This window comes from Gouania willdenowi, chromosome 7, assembly GCF_900634775.1.
Source record: "Gouania willdenowi chromosome 7, fGouWil2.1, whole genome shotgun sequence".
Classification (NCBI taxonomy): domain Eukaryota; kingdom Metazoa; phylum Chordata; class Actinopteri; order Blenniiformes; family Gobiesocidae; genus Gouania; species Gouania willdenowi.
The window spans coordinates 28,880,314-28,903,770 of NC_041050.1; the positions used below are offsets into that span (position 1 = coordinate 28,880,314).

At 38.4% G+C, this 23,457-nt stretch overlaps 1 protein-coding gene across 5 annotated transcripts in view; it reads right to left on the reverse strand.

Moving 5' to 3' along the window:
- The window catches only part of fmnl3 (formin-like 3), a 28,542-nt gene extending 11,499 nt beyond the window's left edge, over window positions 1-17,043 (reverse strand). For 4 of the 5 annotated variants that reach the window (XM_028452836.1, XM_028452837.1, XM_028452833.1 and 1 more), the window contains exons 1-18: window positions 16,947-17,043; window positions 16,721-16,801; window positions 15,261-15,337; window positions 11,909-11,992; window positions 11,419-11,565; window positions 10,057-10,165; window positions 9,852-9,928; window positions 8,233-8,326; window positions 6,722-6,796; window positions 5,857-5,967; window positions 5,630-5,779; window positions 4,159-4,260; window positions 3,606-3,969; window positions 3,260-3,358; window positions 3,045-3,169; window positions 2,216-2,418; window positions 484-787; window positions 332-412 (exon numbers count right to left, since the gene is read on the reverse strand). In XM_028452836.1, the coding sequence (XP_028308637.1) occupies window positions 332-412; window positions 484-787; window positions 2,216-2,418; window positions 3,045-3,169; window positions 3,260-3,358; window positions 3,606-3,969; window positions 4,159-4,260; window positions 5,630-5,779; window positions 5,857-5,967; window positions 6,722-6,796; window positions 8,233-8,326; window positions 9,852-9,928; window positions 10,057-10,165; window positions 11,419-11,565; window positions 11,909-11,992; window positions 15,261-15,337; window positions 16,721-16,801; window positions 16,947-17,024 (2,361 nt within the window). In that variant the 5' untranslated portion in view covers window positions 17,025-17,043. The remainder of the gene's footprint in view (window positions 1-331; window positions 413-483; window positions 788-2,215; window positions 2,419-3,044; window positions 3,170-3,259; window positions 3,359-3,605; window positions 3,970-4,158; window positions 4,261-5,629; window positions 5,780-5,856; window positions 5,968-6,721; window positions 6,797-8,232; window positions 8,327-9,851; window positions 9,929-10,056; window positions 10,166-11,418; window positions 11,566-11,908; window positions 11,993-15,260; window positions 15,338-16,720; window positions 16,802-16,946) is intronic. The other variant, XM_028452838.1, reaches the window with a different exon arrangement.
- Between the last annotated feature and the right edge of the window lie 6,414 nt (window positions 17,044-23,457).

Here is a 23,457-nt window from a genome sequence, read left to right on the forward strand (position 1 = left end):
TGCCATTTTCCTCAAGTTATTCTACAAAATTTCCCTAAATTCAATAAAAATTGGTCAAATAATCAAGGAAATTTAAAGTACAGGGCCTGCAGGGAGTGATATCTGCCAATATTTTCTTGGATATTGTCGATGCTGTACATATTTTACACATCATTTATAGGTGGAGGTGGAACCATAATGTTGAAATTACTAGTTCTTTGTGCCAAAAGTCTGTGGCTCACTTGAGATCAAACCAGTCCGTATTTGGCCCCTGAACTAAAATGAGTTTGACACCCCTGTTTTAGAGTATAGATCATATTATAGTCCTAACATATTGTAGGTCATAGCTCACCAGATCAAGACTCTGTAGTTTGAAGCCATAAACACAACCTCTCTTGCTGCTGTTCATATAGTTTCCCAAGGCCAGAATGATCTACAAGGAGAAAAGTATGAAATACACGTTTAACCTGTTTAATCTCAAACAGGTTGAGAAAAGCCTCCTACCTCCAACATCCTCTTCAGTTTGGGGGAGGATTTGACTGAAGCTGAAGCAGCGATGATGGCGTTGAGCTGTGGAGTGAGCAGGTTGACGTTGTCGGCAAAGTTCCCGACAAAAGTGATGATGTTCATCCTCTGCGTGAGTCTCTCGATCTTGCTGAAGAACAACATGAAGCGATCCTCCTCTGCGAGCTGGTCCAGCGGACGCCGCTCCCGCTCGTACTGACGCAGCACCTTCACCTCGGCCTCCGTCGGCAAGAAGCGCATCAGGCACTCAACGAAGTCCACGGGCAAGGCTTTAAGGTCAAACCTAAAGGTAAGAGTGTACGTCAATGGCGTGTTGTTCTCTAGATCAAGGTTTTTCAACCACTGGGCTGCAGCACACTTGTGTGCCATGGGAAATGATTCAATTTCACCTAATTGTTCTAAAAAAATCTAATTAATTATTGTCTGTGTTACGAACCAAAAGATGATCTAGGACAGGGGTGTCAAACCAGTTTGATCTCACATATTTTAGATGGGGGGACACACACACCAATTTTAACATTATTGTGCTGTAGTTTTCAATATTGATTATGATTTTGTAACCAATTTTGTGTAATGTAGATTTCTTTCCAATTTGCGATCAAAAATGACTGCATTAATGTCATATAAGTGTGGGAAAACTTCAGGCCCCTAAAAATATTGCGGAGTTTTAATTGGATTAGTGAGTTTGAGATATCTACAACTGAATTATTTGGTAATATACACAATAATATGTGATTTCTCTATCATTTTTAGTGTCTTCTGCGGGCCGAAACGGATGCCTCAAAGGGCTGAATTTGGCTCCTGGGCCATGAGTTTGACACCTGTGATCGAGGAGATGGAGAGCGTAACAATGTTTGTAAACCCAGGTGTACGTAACAAATGAGGAGCAAATCAGGAAAACAGGTCAAATGTATTAACCACAGCTAAACAACTGAAAGCGAGCGTATTGCTGAAAAGCCATGAACTAAATATGTAATTGAGATACATTTTTTATAATTAATTAATAAAGAAAGGCACACAACTGCCACTCATTTCTCATCATTCATGTTAATAAACTAAATTTGTTTCATTCTTGAACACCAAATTCCTCCATAACAGCCTTTGATTCTAATCTGACACTCTTACATTTAACAATACAGAACAAAATTGAATTGTAAAAATTCATATAATAAAAATAAAAATCAATATAATAATAATAATAATAATATAAATAATAATAATAAAAATAATAATAATAATAATAATTAATTAATTTGATTTAAAAGCGCCTTTCAGGCCACCCAATAAAATCAGAGTAATAAAAACAGTAAAACAGTAAAAACAGTAAATACAGAGAAAATAGAATATTAAGTTATATATTTTATATAATTATATAATTTAACAGATTAAAGTTCAATTGTATTTCTAATCATATCTAATGTTTTTTTTTTTAAACTTACTTTTATCCCTCCCACAACATGCATCAAGTATTGTAAAATATGAAAGATGATGAAATTATTTTTTTTGAGTGATTCCTATTCAAGACACTTCGATAAGAATGACTCCATATTGTTAACTTAGCCTCCAAAGTTACATTTTTTTACATTTTCGGTTGGTGATGTGCCTTGGGATTTTATTTCAATGAAAGAAAAAGTAAATGCAAAAAAGGTTGAAAAACAGTGTTCTAGATTGTCCTGGTAATGACTTTAAGGGATCATTGAGGGGGACTTACTTCTCTATTGCTTTGCAGATTTCCTCTGTGGTCTTGTTGGCTTTACGCAGCGTAATGGCTAAGTTCTTGGAGCGATTGGCATCCAGTAGCGTGACTTTGTTCACTGCTTTTTGAGCTACCTTGTTCTTTTGGCAGGAAAGATCCACAATTGGACCCTGGGCTCGAGTCTTGAACAGCTCCTCAAATTTCTCCAGATCCAGCTCCTGCCCACATGAGAGGATTTTTAATAATTAAAGCAGAACGAAACACTCATATCTCAATGTTTCGGTCCTTTTATATCACTGTATATCTTAGTGTGTCTCTTTGTTCATGCTTTAGAGGTTTTTCTTCATTTGAATGATGAAATAGAACTAAAAAGGCAATATTATTATCAATGCTTCCTCATCAATTGTTGCAAATTTACTATCAATATTTAGTGTTGAAAAACGGTTGTTTTTTCCAGATAAAGACATAGTGTAGGCCTCATAGATCAATAAATCAAAGATTATTTTCACGTAAAAAGATGTAAATGGTCAAAACTGACGCTTGAAGGTTTGCATTATGGGATGTGGAGTCCCGTAAACGGATACCGAGGGGTGTTTTTATGGTTTTCTAACTCTGATTTTTATTTTTATTTTATTTTTTAATCTCCAGCAACTTTAATTAATCATTGATTAAACTCTTCCAATTCATTGATCCTGGACAGCGGAAGCCAAGCTTTATTTTAAGTGGGCTGAATAGAAAAATCAACTGATTCAGCTTCTTTGTTCCCTAGTTTAACACATGTTGATTTCACAAATAATCTAATACGGGTCAAAACAGTGAGTCTGTGGGTGAAGTTCTGATCTACCTCAAGTACACGTTCATCATCAATCTCATTGAAGACAGTCCCATTAATCTGATTAGGCTTCAAGGCGGTCCAGTTAAAGACAGGCAGGCGAAACTTGGTCTTGATGGGCTTCTTGATTCTGATGGCTGTGATGCACAAACAAGTGAATAAAAAGAGATTTGCACCAGTTTTCATGAACATTCCAGAACAAACCACTTCACTGTGTAAGTGCTCACCTGACAGACCGAGGCTTAGGATGACAGAGGGAGACGCTTCTGGTAAAGGAGGTGCAAGAGGGGGAAGAGGTGGTGGTGGTGGGACTGGTGCAGAAGGACCTGGAGGAAGACAAAAGATTGGCATTTAATTCTGTGTCATGATTTGTTCTTTGTCGACCAGAAGTCGTACACAGGAAACCAGTTTTGTGTTTCCTTTTCCTGCTCGAGCTGCAGGAACACAGCTGTGACCTCATCGTCTGGCTTCAAAACACACATCAATCAGAAACTGAAACGGTCAACTTTCACAATGACGTGCCACCAGATGACTAATAATGATTAATAATGCTTATGACTCATAGTTTGTCACCTGAGGAGGAAGAAGGCAGAGGAGGGGGAGGCGGTGGAGGTGGTGGAGGAGGGGGCGGAGCTTCACTGGCCGGCGGTAAACTGGTGTCAGCTCCTGTCAATTCTATCAACCCTACTGTTGAACCCAAAGACAGCTGCCCAATGTTCCCCAGAGGGATTCCAACGGCTCCGCCCCCGACAGAGGCCACACCCAGCGGCTCGATGGCGATGTCTCCGTCTGCTTTCTTGTGTAAACGAATGGTGCCTTGCTGCTCGAGCTCCAGCAGCCGCCGCTCAATGTTGAAGTGCCTCTGGAATGCAGCATCCTTCTCTTTGATCATCCTCCTCAGGGTGTTGACCTGGGTGTTGGTCGACTCATACGTCTCCTGCGCGGTCACCAGGGGGCAGTAAAATGCATGAAACCATAGCGCCACAAAATACTGAAACACCCCTATTTCTTTTTTTAACCTAATTTGCTATCACAGAGATTTTACACCCAGGCATCTGAAAGTGATCTTTGTGAACACAAAAAAAAGCCTGACATGCATCATTGCATCGCTCCAGCTGTGGCTCACCCGGATAAGATGCAGGTCTTTGTCTTTCTGTAGGAGCAGCTTCTCCAGATCAGCAACTTTCATTATCGTCTCATTCTCAACCTCCACCAGCTTCTCTGTCACCTTGGAAAGAAGATGGACAGAAGTGTAAGATGATTTATGCCAGTGTTTCTCAAATGGGGGTCAAAAACATTCAAAATATGAGGTTTTATCATGTTTATTTCTAGTTAAAAAGAATAATCTGGAGATGATCGCAAATGGTAAAAACTATAGAAATAAATCTATTCAGGAGGCACAAAATCCTCTTACATTCCACTTACTTACAAAATGAGATTCTTCGAAATGTGTGTTATCACTTATTTATTCCATCAATATGCTCTATAGCAGTGTTTCTCAAATGGGGGTACGCAATGGCACTACAGTGGGTACTTGAGAGAGAGAGGGAGGAAAAATAACAAAAGAAAGTATTGAAAATATGTCTTTTTTATGTTTCATTTTAGTTAAAAATGATACATACTAAATATTACCAGCAACTCACAGATTGACAACAAAAACACCCAAAATAAGACAAAAATATACTGAATAATAAATAGAACAGACAATAACAAAATACACAAAATGACACCAAAAACACACACACTAAGAGAGAAGTATAGTTGATATTAACAGCAATACACAAAACGACAACAAATGAGAACAAAATACACAAGATCATGATACAAAAGACACCAAAAACACACACACTGAGAGAATAATTTAAATACCAACAACACATAACAACGACAACTAAAACACACAAAATAAGAGAAAAATAAATTGAATAATAAAAAGAACAGACAAACAACAAAAAAATACACAAAATGACACCAAAAACACACAAAATTATGAGAAAAATGTTCTAATATTCTAGTCGGACAAATGGGGTACTTGAATTTAGAAATAAGAGAAAGGGGGTACTTGAGCCAAACAAGTTTGAGAACCGTTATTTTACACAATAAACACATTCACATCATCAATAAAGAATAGGATGAACACAGTAGCATGATGCAGCAAGATCTTGTCATCGCGTTGAGAATTCATTTTCTCCCCGTTACACGTGCTGCACAGGAATTCTTGGAGTATCTTCATCCTTGTCCTCCTCTATCATTCCAGACTCCTGAGAGCAGATTGTTTTCAAATTCCTGGAATGATCTCATCACAACCCACAACCTTTCCATATTAAAGGGGCTCTTTGCAAACCAGCGTGGGATACAATGACGAAGAGAGCTCGAGCCGACAAAAGAACAATAAAAACATTGTTTAATGTGATATTTCTGCAGCGTAGCCTTTCCAATTATTATCTGGAGCCACTTGTGGAAAGCAAACATCGGGGTGATGTCTAATTAGCACATAGGGCGCAGCCAAAGTTAAATACACGTCTACCGATCCAAGAAAATCTCACAAACGGGCACTGGGAGCTTTGTTGGTGGTCTGGACTGGGAGGTGCACTTACATGGGACAGGTGATCCTCCAGTTCCTCCACCTTTTCTAGGGCTGCATTCTTCGTCTCTGCATCTTCCAGCAGGCCACCCACATCAAAGACGTTATCCAGGTAGGCCTGGATCTGCACCAGCAGCTTGTCACTCTCCGTATGTTTGGATTTCTGAACAAAGAACAATTTAATAAGCAAAAAACAAGCGTAACATACTTTAATGTATAACCAAAACTCCGTATCAGCACCTCCAGGTAGTCGTCCAGTCCCAGCTTTGTAAACTCATACTGTAGATGAACCCTGAAGTTCATATCCTCAACTGAGTGGACCACGATGTTGATAAACTGCATGCAGGCGACCTGGACCACAAACACAATGAGACTTCATTAAAACATGGATAGACCCTGTACAGGTTAGGGCTGCACAATTAATCAAATTTGAATTGTGACTACGATTCTGGCTGCCATGAATAAATTAACCTGATCGTTGGTGATTTTTACATTCAAAATGCGGGCTCTGTTACATATCTAATCGGACACTTTCTCAACCCCAGTAGTCAGCCAACCACCAGGGGGCGGACACATGGCTTCATTACAGTATCTCAATAAAAAGCGAGCTAAACTTCGGGGTACTCGGAATTGCGTCCAGCTTCATCTGGCTTGATGTTGCATCATTTGCATTGATTTTAAATGCAATCTAGTCCCTGAAGTCACATTCCGTGTGAACACACCTTAATGTTCTTGCCTTTATACGCTGACATTTTTTTCAACAAGTTTCCCTCTGTAAAGTCTTAATTCTTGGGTAAATTTTAATTTTTAGTATTTATCATTATTCTTTGTTTAAAGCTTTTATTTTGCACTTGTTAAAAAGTCTTTCATTCAAAATACAGACATGATGATTAATTGTGATTAATAATCGTGATTACAAAATTTATCAAAATAATCACGATGATCATTTTGGCCATAATCATGCAGCCCTAGTACAGGTGTATCGTTTTCAATAAATTCCAGGTGATTGTGGTGAACAACGCCCAAATGGAATTATAAGTACACTAAATAGTTTAATGGTCACGCCAAAAAGAAAAAACAAACAAACAAATAAACGTCAACTTACCATGAAGTCTATGTTTCCCTCCTCACTGCGGAAGTAATCCATGAGTCGCTCAAAGCGATGCTTCTCTTTACAAACCTAACATATGAAAAAGAGACAAAGCAGTGGTAAAAGCAGTCATTATTACAGACAGAATATGTGCTAATAAAATAAGATATTTTTTGTTCTAATTAAAACATATTAATTATATTTGAATAACCATACTCTTACCACCGCCAAAGAGACAATATTTTCACTGGCATTTATTTATTTTTGTTTTATTTGTTATTTATTAATGGGGATGGACATTTCTTTCAGTTTGAATGATCCTGATGATCAGGATCATTGATCCAGATAACTTCCAATATCTGGCAGAAAGGTTGTTTGGCACTTGGCGGAGGTTTGTGGAAATTATATGAGCCAAAAACTGAAAAAGCTCATCCTCATGCTGCGTTCACAAAGAATGCGTCTTCTGCGGCACCGGACGCATCTGCCGTGCAAAACATACCTCAGGTTTCGCAAGATCAAAAAATGTCCCCAATTCGCTTCATACGCACGTCTGAACCAAAGCCTCGCCCACCAGAGACACATCCAACTCGGTGAGTTTCACTGTTGCGCTCCTTTTTCTCCTCTCATAAACATAAACCACCAGTGAAAAAACTACAGAGAGAACTTTTACCCGCTACTACCACCTCCTCGCTGATTCTCCTCCACACCAAAACCTTCCAAGTCCGGTCCCGGTTATAAAGACCGTGTCATACAACTTCAGGTGGTCACACACAGCTTCTACTCCATGGTTGAATGGGTGAACAGACCGGTGTCCGTGTTGACGGCCTGACGTCATTGTCAACAAAAACTCGGCTTGGCTTTCGTCATGCCAAAAGATCGCAGGAGTTCCATATTTTCAGCTCTTCGGGAGCGCACTCGCACAGGAAAGATTTCACATCTGGGACGCATCTATCCATTGACTTTGTATGTAATCTGGACGTACGAACATTTCGTGACGCATCCGGTGTGAACGCAGCATAACTGTGGGCTTGTCAGTATGTGAGTTTATTGTTAGACTTCTAAATTTGTTTCAGAGACCTGTCACTTGCATTCCTGCAGGATACATTTAACCCAATAATGGAGGAATCGTCTCCACATGTGGCTTGATTGGCTCTCTGCGTCTCGCTCAGGGGCATTGGATTGTAAAGCTGATTGTCTGGATCTGGTGTTTAGATACGTGTGAAGGCAGAAAGTGAAAACCGAAACGAACATTTCTGGTCCACTAACGCCCTTTAGGAAGTTGATCTTAATCATGTCTCAAAGGTTGGCGTTTCCCACATCTGGGGTCCTAATGACAGAATAAACTCAGTCAGCTGAGCGCTCCTTTACTTTCATTCCTCGACGAAACCTCTTTATGTCCAAGTACACGTTGTCAGTGATGGGAGACGTGATCGCTGTTTGAAACCATCTTTCCTTCAGTGATTTATAAACAGTGCAATTGTATTCGTGAGTGGTTCCAGTTTTATTCCAACAGTAGCTTAGGGCACCTCTTTGAAGTTGTCAAACGCTGAAAGGATGATCTCGTGACCTCCTCGAACTAGACAGACAGCAGCGAGCAGCTCCAGAACCAAAGCTTTTGTCCTGGAAAAAAAGACACCGATCAGTCCAACACAATTCTTTCATATGTCGGCAAAAACAGTAACAAAGGTACAGAAAGAAGCTTTAATCTGCCGCTGTTAGATAGATGTGATCAGGGTTGAGGTCAATTTCATTTTTCAGTAACAAATATGTTTTCAATAGCCCCTGTTCAATTGCAATTCAACTACGATTACAGTGACCAGCATTTTTTCCAATTACAATTACAATACTATCCTCAGAAAGTCAATTACAATTACATTCTCAATTACTAAAGTTCAATTTCAATGAATAACAATTTCTAAGCCTGAAATAAATAACCTAATAAAAGTTAACGGGTCGTAAATCAGCGGTAAAATATACTAAACACTAATATCTATTATCTAATTTCTTTCCTATCTATTGGTTACCTTGTTAGGCTTCCTAATCATTGTAAATATAGGTATTTTGTTTTGATTTTATCTTTTTAAAGCTTAATATGGAACATATTTTAAAATTATTAACAACATATGTGTAGAACTGTACACAGAACTGTAACATGGTTCCCCAGTTTAGCATTAAATTAAAATTTACCATTTTTTTTTGAGAATTTTCATGGCAATTACAATGACAAACTCAATTATCTAAACTCAATTACAATTTGATTACGATTTGGCCAGCAACAGATTTTTATAATTACAATTACAATTAAGTCATAGTTGTAATTTATTATCAATAATTATAATTAGAATTGACCCCAACCCCGGATGTGATTGATTTAAAGGGCCCATGTTACGCTAAATTAACTTTTCTGTGCTTTAAACACCATCAAAGTTCCTTTCTTACTGCAGGGCAAACCCAAACACCTCGCTCCAATTTGATGACGTTTCCCACTTTGATGACGAATTTGACGCGGCACTGAGCTGGAGAAGCGTCCTTCGTGCAGTGCTATGTATGTATTTTCTACAATCTATGTATGTACCGGCGAACACCCTGCCCCCACGCTCTGCCTCGTGTTTATAAAGTAGTATGAGCCCTGCTACTGTGTGGGTGGGAGGAGGGCGGGCCCTCCTCTGGCCCAACTTCACCGTACAGGGAGGACACGCCCACTCATGAAAATGCATAAGTAGGCCGCAAATCAGCCTGTTTGTGTAGAGTTGCTCAGAAAGTCACTTTTCAGAGGCTAAAACTCTGGAAAACAGGCGATTTTGGGAAAACAAACCTCAAATATTATGTTTTTGGGGTTCTCAGAACAAATGGAGATGGTTGAAAAATAGCATGACATGGGACCTTTAAATCTCTGAGGCAGGGGAAGGTCTTAACGCTTTTTACACCTTCATTATGTGAGGCCATTAGTCTCTGTGGTTTACCACTAATCACATTTTATGTAAACACTCCTTAAGCAGTTTGTGCAAACAGATCAGATCTCTGACTTCAGAAAGAAGCACAACCCCGAGGGTAAGGAAAAGCATATCAGATTAACTCCCTGTAGGCTTTCTCCTATTGTTTGACCATGGCCTGTTTCTACAAAGACCAGGTCTTCTGTTCTTACCTTGAGTTTTTATTGTTCAAGCTGAGAGCAATTTCATTGACTGCATGTGCATGAGACATGACCATATTGAAGCCATACTGCGGATCGAAAAAAGAGAGAAGCAGGACAAGATGTGTTCAGAGAAATCTGGTGTTTACGACCTCTATAGTGCATGTTCTTCAACTATACTGTATATAAAGTATCTTCAAGTGTTGCAGATTGGTACCTGGTAATTCATGATGGCCCTCAAGCACATGATGCACACATGGACGTCGTCTTTCTGACTCACAAGGCGGGAGTTCTTAATGGTTTTGCTGTTGGAAACGGATCCATAGCTGTAACAGAAGACAGACGCTGGTGTGTAAACAACATTCAGTGATCACATCAAGTTGTTTAGTTGCTTTTTACTACACTCGTAAAAGCAGGGATCTCTAAGAGAGAGCGAGATAAATGTTGTGGGTATATAAATAATTATATATACAGTATATATGGGGGATTCCGTGTCATTTGTATACACAGTGTTGTTATATACCTGAAGTGCACATCATTAAAGAGCATCTTATTGCTGCAGACTGTACAAGAGACTTTTTTTATGTTGAAATATTTAAATCTATACTAATATATTACACGAATGTCTAACTTTTTAATGAGTTTTAAATGTTTGAAAACCTGAAAGTGACTCAGTCCTTGCGACAAAAGCCAAATTATATTATTTGTTTGTTTGTGTCTTAGCAGGATTATGTCAAAAGTAGTTAACCAAAGATAAACTTAAGACCAGGGGTGCCCAATCCACGATCCTGATCATTTGAATCAGGCGTGTTGGAAGATGGGAAACATCTAAAACATGCAGGATAGGGGCCCTTGAGGACCAGGATTGGGCACCTCGTCTTAGACCATGCATTGCATTATATTTTGGAGGGATTCCAGATCAATATACTGATTCTAGATCAGAAAAATGAAAAAGTCCCTATCTCTATCATCGTTGGCACAATTTCCAAAATTCATCTGTTTGTAATTGAACGAACATTGACTCAGTTATGTCAGGTTGGTTCCTCAATTACTCCACTGAGTTTAATCAAGATGATTGCGCAATTTTTCAAAAGAAATGTGGGTGCCCATACATTTGGACCTACTGTTTTGTTATTAATGGGGATATACATTTCTTCCAAGCCTTTAAAGTGTGAATGATCATGGTACAATGATCAGGATCACTGATCGAGATTTGGCGCTTGGGGAGGTTTTCCCTCTGAGTGCTATTGTTTTATTTTAAAAAAAGAATGTCAACTGGTATTAAAACCTGCTCCCAGTTGTCTTTTGTTTGCGAACACTGTAGTCCAGCATCTGGGTAGATGAAGGAGAACAGATAAAGGCAGATAACACTAAAAGGTCCTTGATACAGCTGGATATCTTTGTCCAAAGCAAAGTCTAAAGTTCTAGAGAGATGCCACAAAACTCAGCTCCATCACAATTCAGGCATTTCTTTTAAAGAACCAGCTCAAAAACCAAGTGGTAGCATGAAAGCATTCAGGGTTAAAGCAGAGAACAGTGATACCAGGGGCAGCAGTAAGGCTAGCTCAGCGCTACATACCGGAGCACAGACTGTCGGGCAGAGCGCACCAGTGTGTTGCAGAAGGGTTGGGCACTCAAGTGATGCAGATCCTCAATGGACCTGCTCCAAGACTTAGCCTTGTCCAAGAAGCCATCCTCTCCATTTTCTATGCCTTCAAAATCCAACCTGGGCAACATCCACGCAGACAGACAGACAGACGACGGACAGGCCGACACAGAGGCAGACGCAGACGAGAGGCACGAGGGAGGTTAAGTTAGGAAGGCAGCTTGGTAGAGAGCCAAGGATTATCACAGGAGCTGTCATCAAGCTGGAGGATAAAGCTCAGCGAAGAGAATGTGCTTCAGGCAAGACATCGCTCACTACAACATATATCACATCTTACAGAAACACCGAAATGCATCAAAGCATACAAAACACTGAGTGCAAAGCTCCAGAAATGTAGTTTACTTCATGTGTGTGTTTATGTCTGTGTGTGTGTGTGTGTGTGTTCGTGCATGCGCAAACTTACATGACAGCACACTGGGCAAATGACAGATACTCCACCAACACATCCAGACCTCTGTTCTCATCGTTGAGGAACTCCCTGACCCACCTGTGACGCACAGACGCAGAGGTTATTACATCACACATCACACCCTTATCCCGTAGGACAGCAGGATTTCATAAAAAAGAAAGAAGAAAAAACTTTGACCAAAAGATTTTTGGTAACACTTTACCTGAAGTTGTATACATAAGGCTGACATTACGCTGTCATTACCAGTCATTAGTATGAATAAGGTGTCATAAAGGCTGTCATTGAGTGTTGTTTGCTAAATTATGACACCTTTGGAGCTATGTTGGCATTTTTTGGGTTAGGTGGAGGAACCTAGTACGGTTAGGGTTAGGTAGGGTTAAGGTTAGTTAGGGTTAGGCTTAAGGTTAGGTAGGGTTAGGTAACATTAGGGTTAGGGTTAGGGGTAGGTAGGGTTAGAGTTAGGTAGGGTTAAGGTTAGGTTGGGTTGAGGTTAGGTTGGGTTAGGGTTAGGTAGGGTTAAGGTTAGGTAGGCTTAAGGTTAGGTAGGGTTAAGGTTAGGTAGGGTTAGGGTTAGGTAGGGTTAAGGTTAGTTAGGATTAGGGTTAAGGTTAGTTAGGGTTAAGGTTAGGTAGGGTTAGGGTTAGGTAGGGTTAGGGTTAGGGTTAGGTAGGGTTAAGGTTAGTTAGGGTTAAGGTTAGGTAGGGTTAAGGTTAGGTAGGGTTAGGGTTAGGGTTAGGTAGGGTTAAGGTTAGTTAGGGTTAGGGTTTGGGGTTGGATAACAAAGGGTTGGGGTAACAAACAGCACTAAATGACAGCCTTCATGACACCCTATTCATGCTAATGACAGGAGTCATATCATAATAATGACAGCATAATGTCAGCCTTTATGTATCAAACTTCAAGTAAAGGGTTCCGTTTTTTTTTTTTAATCCAAGATCATCATGCCTTTAAACAACTGAGGTTTTTTTTTGTCCTTTTGGGTATTTTTGTTGTCCTTTTGTGTATTTTGTTATAACTGTGTGTACTTTTGAGGTTATTCTGTATGTTTTGACTCATTTCATGTAATTTTTGGTCACACAAAATTAAACCAAGGGATGCATGTTGCTTTACATTTTGCAATAATGGTACTTTTTCATATATATTTTGTAGTTGTACCTTCTTTGTCTTGTACTTCAATGCAGGAAGCCCATCTGACATGAGGCACAGGGTATCACTGTCACTGTATTTAAAAACCAATTTCAAACTACCAGTGTCTGGCTAACCCGTGAAGACATTTTCTATATATAATGGAGGGGTTTATTTATGTATAAACTGCTTTCATATGGTAGCTTATATTTAAAAGTAGGTTTTATTCTTTTGCTTCATCGATCATCCTTATTATTTCATTAAATGAGAACCTTGTTGGTCACTTTGCTGAATATAATGATGATAACAAAAGCTCACAGCAGTCAAAAGTAAAAAATATTAAAAAAATGTCGTAACAAAGAAAGTTTTATGTGATGGTACATCTGCAAATGTTTTTACATCTCTGAAATAACTCAATGGAAGATAAAATAACCCAGAGCTTCAGATTTCTTCTCCTTTTCTGAAGAAAGAAGAAACTCCAAACAAAGAAATTCCCACTGCACAGGAGAAGGAATGTGGAGGGCATATGGCTACAAGAGCTGGGCTCAGGTCGAACCCCTGACACTCAACAGTATTTAGTCTGCCTCCCCCGCACACCCCATTCACTCCCTCCCTCATTTTCCAGGGATCTCTAAGGGGGACAGGATTGGGGTAAAAGGTTCTTAAAATAGGCTGGAAAACTTGGTTTGGACGGGTGACTGCTAGTGCTAGTCAGCCAATGGTGAGTCAGACAGGAAAGCAATCAAGGCCCTGTGAGCAGCAGAGGAAAGAAAGGAGGGAGACGGGAAGAGAGGTGAGCAGAGAAATGGATTGAACAAAGCAGCCAGAGCAGAGGGAGGTGTGGAGATGATCATCAGCTTCCTGCACCCAATCCTTCCCTCCTACCCTCTGACCCCTCACTTTTTCCTCTCTATCCTTCTCTCCAGTGTTACACTATTTCAGATTACATGGATTCACACAATAGACCAGCATCTGGTACACTTATCCCACCCACCAACGTTTCCTGGAAACTTTTATTATATTTGGTTTTCTTTGCACAAAAACGGCCCTTTATCAATGAATCTTGGAAAATCAGTGGGAGGCAGGGTTGGGGTAAATTATAATTGTAATCACGTAATTGATAAATAATTACAATTATGGCATCATTATAATTGTAATTCTAGTTTAATTTGCAAATAATCTGTAATTGAGTTTAGATAATTTACTTTGTAAATGTAATTACCATGAAAATTCTATAAAAAATTGTCAATTTGGAAACCATGTTACAGGCCTATGTACAGTATACTGACACAATAAAGGCTCATATGCCCACACCAAAACTAATAAAACCTATATTTTCATTGATTAGGAAGCCTAACAAGGTTTACCAATAGATAGGAGAAAAATTAGATGACGATATTTGTTTTAAGTGTATTTTACAGCTGATTTAGGACCCGTTATCATAAGAGATGCTAACAGAAAGCTAACACAGGAGGTATGTTAACTTTTATTAGGTTATTTATTCCAGGCTCCGTAATTATGATTAATCGTAACTGAACGTTAGTAAATGAGAACGTAATCTTAATTAAATTTCTGAGGATACGAAATAATTGTAATTTAATTGTAACTGAAATTGGGTAATTGAATGCAATTGACCCCAACCCTGGTGGGAGGTGACTGCAGCATGCCTTTCAATGCTCAAATATCTGAGTGATTTTCAGATTAAACATCCAAACTTTTGTCTAAAACAACAAAACATAAAAACATATGTATTTGTTGCAAATGGACAGTGACATACAGTAAGTACAGTGTGGTAAAATGGGGAAAAAGTACCAAAAATTATTTCTTTGTACAGAGACACAGAGGTCTCAATGTGTTTGATGGGGTTTGTTCTTGTGCTTTTTCTGAGTTCAGCATTGGTCAGCCTGGCTTCCTGCCCCTCTGGCATTCACAACAAAGCTTCCTGCTCAACAGTATGGGGGAGTGTACGAGGCAGCACAATGGCTACCATCTGGGCATTATGAGCACGGCTCTGTGAAGTGGATTTGCGCTGCTTGGCAAGTTAAAACAATAGCAGTGATCTGGGCACCAGAAAAACTCAGAGTCCCCACAGCAACGAAACACATGCAAGTTTATTCTCCACGAGAGAAAACAATGACATATTCTCCTTAGGATCTGCACAGTCATAAACAGATGTGTGTCGATCAAAATAAAGGGACAAAAAAAGGAAAGACTTGATTACCCAATGTGGTTTGTCCTCAGAGAAATCTCCAACTCCCTCAAAACTTTAGTGGACTCTTGCACACGCCTGCGGAATTTCTGTAAGAGATTATAAAAGCAGAGAATTTGTTGGAGGTTGAATCTAAACATTCAGACAGTATTATTGTATTTTTTTTGTATGTATTAATTATGTATTTTGGGACTATATTAATTGGAAAAAGCTGTTCTTAATATTTCTTTACTGTTTTTGTTTTTTAAATTTCTATTTAAATCCATGTACATAATTTTACGTACCATAATTTATTTTTGTATTCTTTTATGCAGAATCAGGTTGAATACTGAGCCCATTAGTTATATTTTGGTGAATGCACAGAAATGTGAAGGAATTGTTGCCGTGCATATGATGTCATGACATTAACATGTGATAAAATATATGAAATACATTTTTTAGACGCAATACAAGCTTGTTCGGCAGAGTTTGATACATTTTGTGATGAGTCTTCTATGTCTTGAGTGTGCAGACTTAATCCTGAAAGGGCAGCAATCCTGCATGTTGTAGCTCTGCAGAATGCCTGATTAATAAAAAAGGCCTCTTTGTTATCAGGTGTGTGGGAGGAAATAAAGTACCTGGGAAAAAAAGCCTATACATGCTCAGGAGGATTGTGTGTACACTATTCAGACGCGCATGAGCCTCGGTAAGCCCAACTTCTTTTTGTGAGTACATTAAATTAACCGTAAGTAAAGACTTTATCAAAGTCAGATTAGAGAAAAGGTATTTAATTGCATATGACTTCCTTTCTTTGTGTTATAAAATACTTTAAGAACCAGATGTCTTACTGAATATACAGTACTGTACCTGTACACATGCAATGTTAACCCTCCTATTATCCTCAAATATTACTAACACATTATACCCTTGGGGTCAATCTGACCCCAGGGATATTTGCCTCCAGAAAATTATTGACCAAGTTTTTGTGTCAGGCACTTTGTTTATTTGTTAAACACATAAATAACCCCTTGATAATGAAAGCTTGACCTGTTTCCTAGAGCCACCATCAGGACAAACTCTTAAATTAGAATAGTTTTCATCCAAATCTTCTCGAGAGTATGAATCCTTCTGGCTGTGGCGATGTTAGGACCTTTCCTGCAGTGTCATCATTAGGGATGTAAGGCCACACATGAGTTACACACACACACACCAGTTTTACACAGCTGAAACAGCTTGGGGTCAAATTGACCCCAGAGGAACGCCAATGCGTGCAATGTATTCAGCACACTGAAAAAATATCATCAAGATATATTTATGCTTAATCAATTGTACCCATCAAATTAGGAAAAGTCATGAAATATGAAGCAAAAGAGAAAAAAAGGCTACAATTTTTTTTAATCATAAACATTGAATAGGGTCAAATTGACCGCAAGGATAATAGGAGGGTTAAAAAAGTGGAAGTTTCATTAGTTATTCATGAGTGTATTTTCTACCTTTCGTGTGACTGCAGGGTCTAAGTATCCTCGTAGTTTCTGGATATAAGTATGAGGCGGATTCTTCACCTGGAACCTTTCCTGAGGACAAAACCAGCATTGTAAGGTGAGTGTATCATCATCATCATCATCATCATCATCATCATCATCATCATCATCATCATTAATATGTCTGTGCAGAGTGAAGCATTAAATGGTCTCATTCTGCTAATGTTGATGAGTTTACCTGGTCGCAGATCAGGTCCCATTTTTTCTCGTTGTCGTACTGTCTGAGCAGCCGGGCTTTGTCTGGAGGCAGATTCATTGAATTCTGAAAATGCAAAAATGTTTGTTTTGTTTACTTGTTTCATTCAAGACATTAAAACAACATCTGTTTCTCCTCCACATTGACAAAGGAAGAAAATATGAATGAAAAAGAGCTGAAAGAAGTAAAACTTTATAACATCTGTCCCTCCATAAAAAAACAAATTTTTTCTTTGTATTTGAATTCCGTCAATAAATAAAGAAGCCTCAATATCTGATGCTTTAGGACCAAAAATCATATATTTAGTTTTACTAATATTTAAGGACAATCTGTTAATATCAAACTATTTTTAAACTTCCTAATTTTGTTCTCTACAATTTCTAAGACATGTTTAGTCAGGTAGTATCATCTGCAAATAATATACTTAAGTAAATTTGACACGAAGAAAAAGTATAGGTCCAAGGACTGACCCTTGGGGTACCCCACAACTGACATTACAAACATTTGACTTTATATTATAAATTTGGGCAAACTGTGTTATAACTAGATACCCATTTATATGCCACCATTCTTATGCCATAATTGTACATTTTATTGAGTATTTTTGTATGATTTTATGTGTCAAAGGCATGTGGGAGTTACTTTTACTTTTGTTGGTGTTGCATTTCACAAGTTAATGCAATTATTTATACAATGTCAGTGACTGATTTCTCATAGACCGTTGGCGCCAGCCGCTGAGCACTGGACATAATTTTTGGGACTTAGACCATGACCTCACTTCCTGTGTTGACTTTCAGCATCCTGTTGCAGGGCATGATCTGAATCTTCTCTACTTTCCACACCCTGAGAATCAGTGCAGGCTGCCCTTTGCTTTAAATCCCAACATGCCACAATCAGAATACAAGTCAGTTACCAGACCTGTCATTTAGAACAACCATAAAAACACTTTTAACGCCACATGAAATGTGCTAAAGCCCGCGGTTTACTGAGCTCAAATTAAACTTTAACTGCCTCAATTTGTTTTTGGAGAACCATTTACCAGTATTTAAGACATTTATACCCTTGTGATGGTCTTAGGAAGACACATAATTGTTTAATACAAACTTGAAACTAATGCTAAAAACAGTGGTCGATGAGGAATGCTTAGAAAAAAGGAGGTGAAACAATAAAAGGGGGCTGAAACTGATCGCCTCAGTGATTCGCTTTGAAGAGACGCGTGGGGTTTTTGCACCGCGAGGGCTCATTTTACAACCATAACTCACCCCGCCTTCTGAACTTCAGCACCCTGCCCTGGTAACCTATCCTGGGCCAGATGTGAAAATCACATGGAAATGTTCCTATGATATGACAGTTGGAAAAACACATACTATATGTTCCTAAAACACCCAAACAGTAATTTCTTCCACAGCATCCCCTGCATGTATGTCAAAATACAGTTTGATAAAAAAACAAACACACAATAAATCAAACAAACAAACAGAGTGATAAAAATGATTTAAAAACCACACCTAAGAGTCTGAGACTACAGTGTGTAGACACAGTGGAAGGCAGCAGAGCGAGCATGTCTCGGAACCTCGGAAACCCACACAGGAGAGACGAAAAAAAGCAACATGCGTACCAGATGTTCAGAATTACAGCAGGAATGTGTCCTGTTTATAGGAGTAGTTTATGGTAGTAAGTTTTCACTCTTGTCTGGCCCCTGAGCTGCTGCGTTCACTGCCTCCTCCTCTGAAATCTCCAGGGAGAAATCTAACCTGCAACAGTGTACGGAAAGGTCACGCTGGCCACCAAGAAACAACACTTTCCACCCTTAATGAGTTCATCTATCACTTTTTGTTGGGTGTCTTACCATGTATTTAAAAACCCTCTGGCCACTTTATAGGGTACTTTTTGCTTAAAATGTATTTGCGTCCCTCTTTGCAATCAAAACTGCTTTAATTTGTTGTGTGGATTTAACTAAGAAGTGCTGGGATATTGTCGTAATTTGCTACAGATTTGTTGGCTGAACATCCTTTTTAGAGAATATGCTGTTCAATCACATTCCAAAGGAAACATTCTTGTTTATTTTGCCCTTTAATAAAGCAAACTCGTTCAGTTTGTTGCACAGAGACTTTGTAATTAAAATCAATTCGGATCAGACTTTAAGTTAACAAACAATCGACAGTCTTCATTCAATCAGAATTACACAATTTCATTAGACGAGTTGACATTTAATCCAGTTAGAAGCTCAATAGTGGCGTAAAAATACTGTTATTTATCCACTCACTGTGTTGGAGCGATTAATGCTGTAATGTAGATTTTAACTAGCCCAGAATATCGGCTCACAGAGGGTTGAGAGACACTGGTTTACATATGGCTAAACTAATGTTAAAGGGACCAAATTGTACAAAAATATCCTCCAGGAAAAAAAAAAAAAGAAATCATTGTCAAGCTACAAATTCAATGTTGGTGCAGAAATCAACACTAAATAAAGCGAATGAAATGTAAAAAAATATAAAGAACATTTTACTGGGAGAGAGCCTGGACGTTTGCCGCAGCATCTGCTCAGAATCTGCTTCGCTTTGTCTCTGTGATCAGCCGTGCATAAGAAAGGAAAGACTGTCTGCTTTTGGGCTAATCTAATTCTGAATTACTGGAAAACTTGCAAACCAGATGCACACAAAGACACTATCTTGTAAAGCAGACTGTTGGATACAGTACAATACAATATAATAGAAAAAGAAAGTGAAATACAGAAAAAAGCCCACGTATGAGCCATGACGAGCCATTGTAGCCGATGGTGTTTAGGTTGAATTCAGTTGGAGGTTCAGGTACAATAAACAAACACAGGTGAGGCTGAGCAGATGTGTGCGAGTTACATCTGTTAAAACAGCGTGTTTGTTTGAATCAATGATCAAGTGCAGACAAAGAAAAGCTTCACCCTTTTGGCTAGATTAAAGTATTCTGAGCCAAGTAACATAATTAGTTTCATTTCATTTCACTTTCTCTCACAGTCACGGTATCATGCACTTCCTGTGTTTAGAATCAGCTATTTTTGTGTAGGGAAACAGTCATACATTAACCACCAGGCTAATTTCGACTAAAGATACAAAGAAATATGCTAAAAATGTCTGATGCTTCTTATGTTTCCATGCTGCCCACACAGTCTCTCCTCTGTAGTGGGCGGCGTTTCTCATCTGGCCTTAATATCAGCTCAACAAACGATGCAGTGTAGCGCTTTGTTTTGATTTGGAGTTGCTGCGTTCCCATTGAGCTATTCTATCCCTCATAACAATCACTGGTGGGCAGGGTCAGTCTGTGCTGTCTGCTGCTGTAAAGGGTAAAATCTGGCTAAAATACAATAACAGCAGCACAAACTAGACAAACTGGTTCTTTTTATTACAGCTTTCACTGTAATGAATAAGTCCTCTTAGTAAGGAGAAAAGATGAACTTACACAGGCTAAAATATCACTTATAAAACACAATAAATCAATATAAAAAGGAAGAGACTTTAATAACGGAATTATTGTCTGAATAAAAGACTTCTGGTGTGCAACACATTGTCAGGCCGCAGAAAAGCGACTTTGGTCCAGTTTTTCTGTATGCTTTTATTTTGAAAATGAAAGTTCATCTAATACAAACTTAACAAATCCAAGCTCAACAAATTGTGAAGTGCCGAGTTGGTTATTATTCCAACATAAACTTTCTGTCAGGGAGCAACCGAACCAGCGGTGTCCTGATCCGATATTGATATCGGATATCAGTCCAATATTAGCCTGAAAACGAATATCGGATATCAAATTCAAATTTCCGGATTCTCCAATTTATTTTACATTTTTTTTTCCCCAATTAATTTTTTAGTAACAAGATAATTTCCCAACAAAATAAACGGGAATAAACATGTTTTTCGTTGAAAAATAACATTACATTATTCAATGTTGATTGCATACATTTATGTTCTCTAAAACAATACAACATACTACTATATATTCTATATGTGTACAGTCATCTTTATTAAGTGTTCATATTTTAAACATCGTGAGATGTCCAAGGCCATAGGTTTTCCAAATATTAGATTATTTATTTTGGTATAAAGTTAACTTCTGATTTATTGAAGTATTTGTGATTATTTATAAGCATTGCATGGTTTTACTTCAACAATCCACTTTAATGATGTGATAATACTTGAGCATTAACAAATGTATCCCATTCACAAGCAACAACTGTGGAGAGTGGAACATTGACTGACATCAAACGTCGGCTATCAAACAAAGTCACTTATTTAGCACAAAGCGGTCGCTGTAATTGGGTGTTACAATGCCACAATATGGTACCTGTTAGACATGTGGGTACAAACTTAACATTTCAGCTGTTAGCAAAGGAAGATGAAGGTTTGTTATGGCTCCACCGTACAAAGTTCACGGGGTCGTGTTTCTGGTCAAGTAGGCGAGGAGAGTCCAGGAGAGCTCTCAAGTCACGCACAAACCTCAGACATCAGAGTCAACAAGGCGACTAAATCTGCCTCCTGCTGGACAGCTACCCCATCCAGGGGGATTTACAACCAGTACGAACTGAGGTTATGACCTCCAACTCCAACCAGAAGCTCCCAGATAGGCTCGGGATGTCATTTAGGATAAAACAAACCCCAACAAGTCTAAACTGAATCACTAAATTGATTATGAATTAGGAGGTATGACTGCTAAATTCTCAATTTTGTTTGAATTAACAGTTTGAAATAGTTTTGCTTTGAAATGATTCAACAATATTTCTATTCTATTTATATAATTCAAAATACAACAAAGTCATCTAATGGCACGAGACATGCAGTTTTTTCAGATTTGTGTGTTCTTGGGGTCATTTTGTATAATTTGGTCCTCATTATGTGTGTTTTTAGAGTACTGTATGTTATCTTTTTTAGATTTTTGGAGTCACTTTTGTGTTTTTTTGTTGTCTTGGATTTTTGGAGTCACTTTTGTGTTTTTTTGTTGTCATCCATTTATCAAGTTTTTGACCCGCTTTCTCCTTTTCAGGGTTGTAGGGGTCTGCTGGTGATAAAACTTTTGGATTGTGTGAATTGTGGAGTACCTGGACAAATAATATGTTATGGTTTAATTTATTCTGGCAACATTTTTCAGGAAATTTACTTAGATCCACTGACATTATTCGACTGTCAACTGCCAATTTTCTGAAAAATCTTGTCTGAATAAATAAACCATTACAAGAATACACAATTAACTTGTTGGAAATTGTTACGCAAAAGTCAAGGACACATCAAAGCAATCAGCAGATGCCTCTGAAGAAGACTGGCAGTTGACAGTTGAAACATGTCAGGAGGTCAATGTAAATTTCCTGAAAAAAATTCAAAAAGAAGACAAAATGAACTTTCTGGAAATAGTACCTGGAAAAAGTCCACTCAGGCACGGGGAGAACATGTAAACTCTACACAGAAAGGACCCCCAGGGCTTGAACTCAGGACCAGCCTTTGATAAAGGGGACATGCTGACCACTACCCCACCGTGCTCGTTTCAGAGTAGTTTCTATGTCATTTTGTTGTTCTTTCGTGTATTTGTCTGTCATTTTGTGACTTTTTGGAGTCGTTTCTTTTGAAATTATTTGTGCTTTTATGTATCTTTCTGTCATTCTTTGTGTTTTTGGAGTCATTTTGTGCATTCACTTTCAAAATTAGATCGAGGGTCTAACTTTCACCAGATCGCCAGTTGCCCAAGCCTGACACCAAACCTAGACGATATCTGTAAACAAAATCAAATGAGGCATTGTCGTCTGTGTACAGAAGAAAAAGAGAAATCAGACAGGGAAAAAGACTAATCCAGACCTGAGCGCTGTGTGGGAAACCTCACAATCTAACCATTTACTGCAATTACTTCCCTGGTTTCTACTTTTGGGTTGGAAAAGCATGTGTCTGTGTTTTTATCTCCTCTAATATGTTTACACAGGCAACAATGCTGGATAAAGGCTTCTCTCATCATGGACAGGACAGTAGTCGTAGCTGTCCAGACACAAGTTAAGAGGGAATCTCTTTATCTTCCTGTGAGTCGGCTGCTCGTCAGGGAGGGTACAGGAAAAAAAACGACCTGTGGCTAAACTCTACTGTAAATAATCTTAATGATGTAATAAAAGGTCCCAGCCAAGACTACATTGCACTTATCCTAATCATCAATAAAAGAGAAGGGAAGTAGTGAAATGTTTTAGGGCAAATAGATTTTTTTCTCATGGTTGAAAATCATTGTTTGACACCTAGGCTAATTATCAAGTGATTATTTTAGTCTTCATGGTGTCATAAAAAGGTTTCACCAAATAAATATTGTGTAATAACATGGAGGTAGATTTGTGTCTTTATTATTCAATCAGAAAAAGACTTTTCAATAAAAATAAAAAAAACAAATTAAAAAAATCACTTCAATAAAAGAAAAAAAAACTGGTCTAATGCAATTATTTGGGTCTCAAATATTCTCAATATACTCAATTTTTTTTTTTAATACTTTTTTCTTTGAT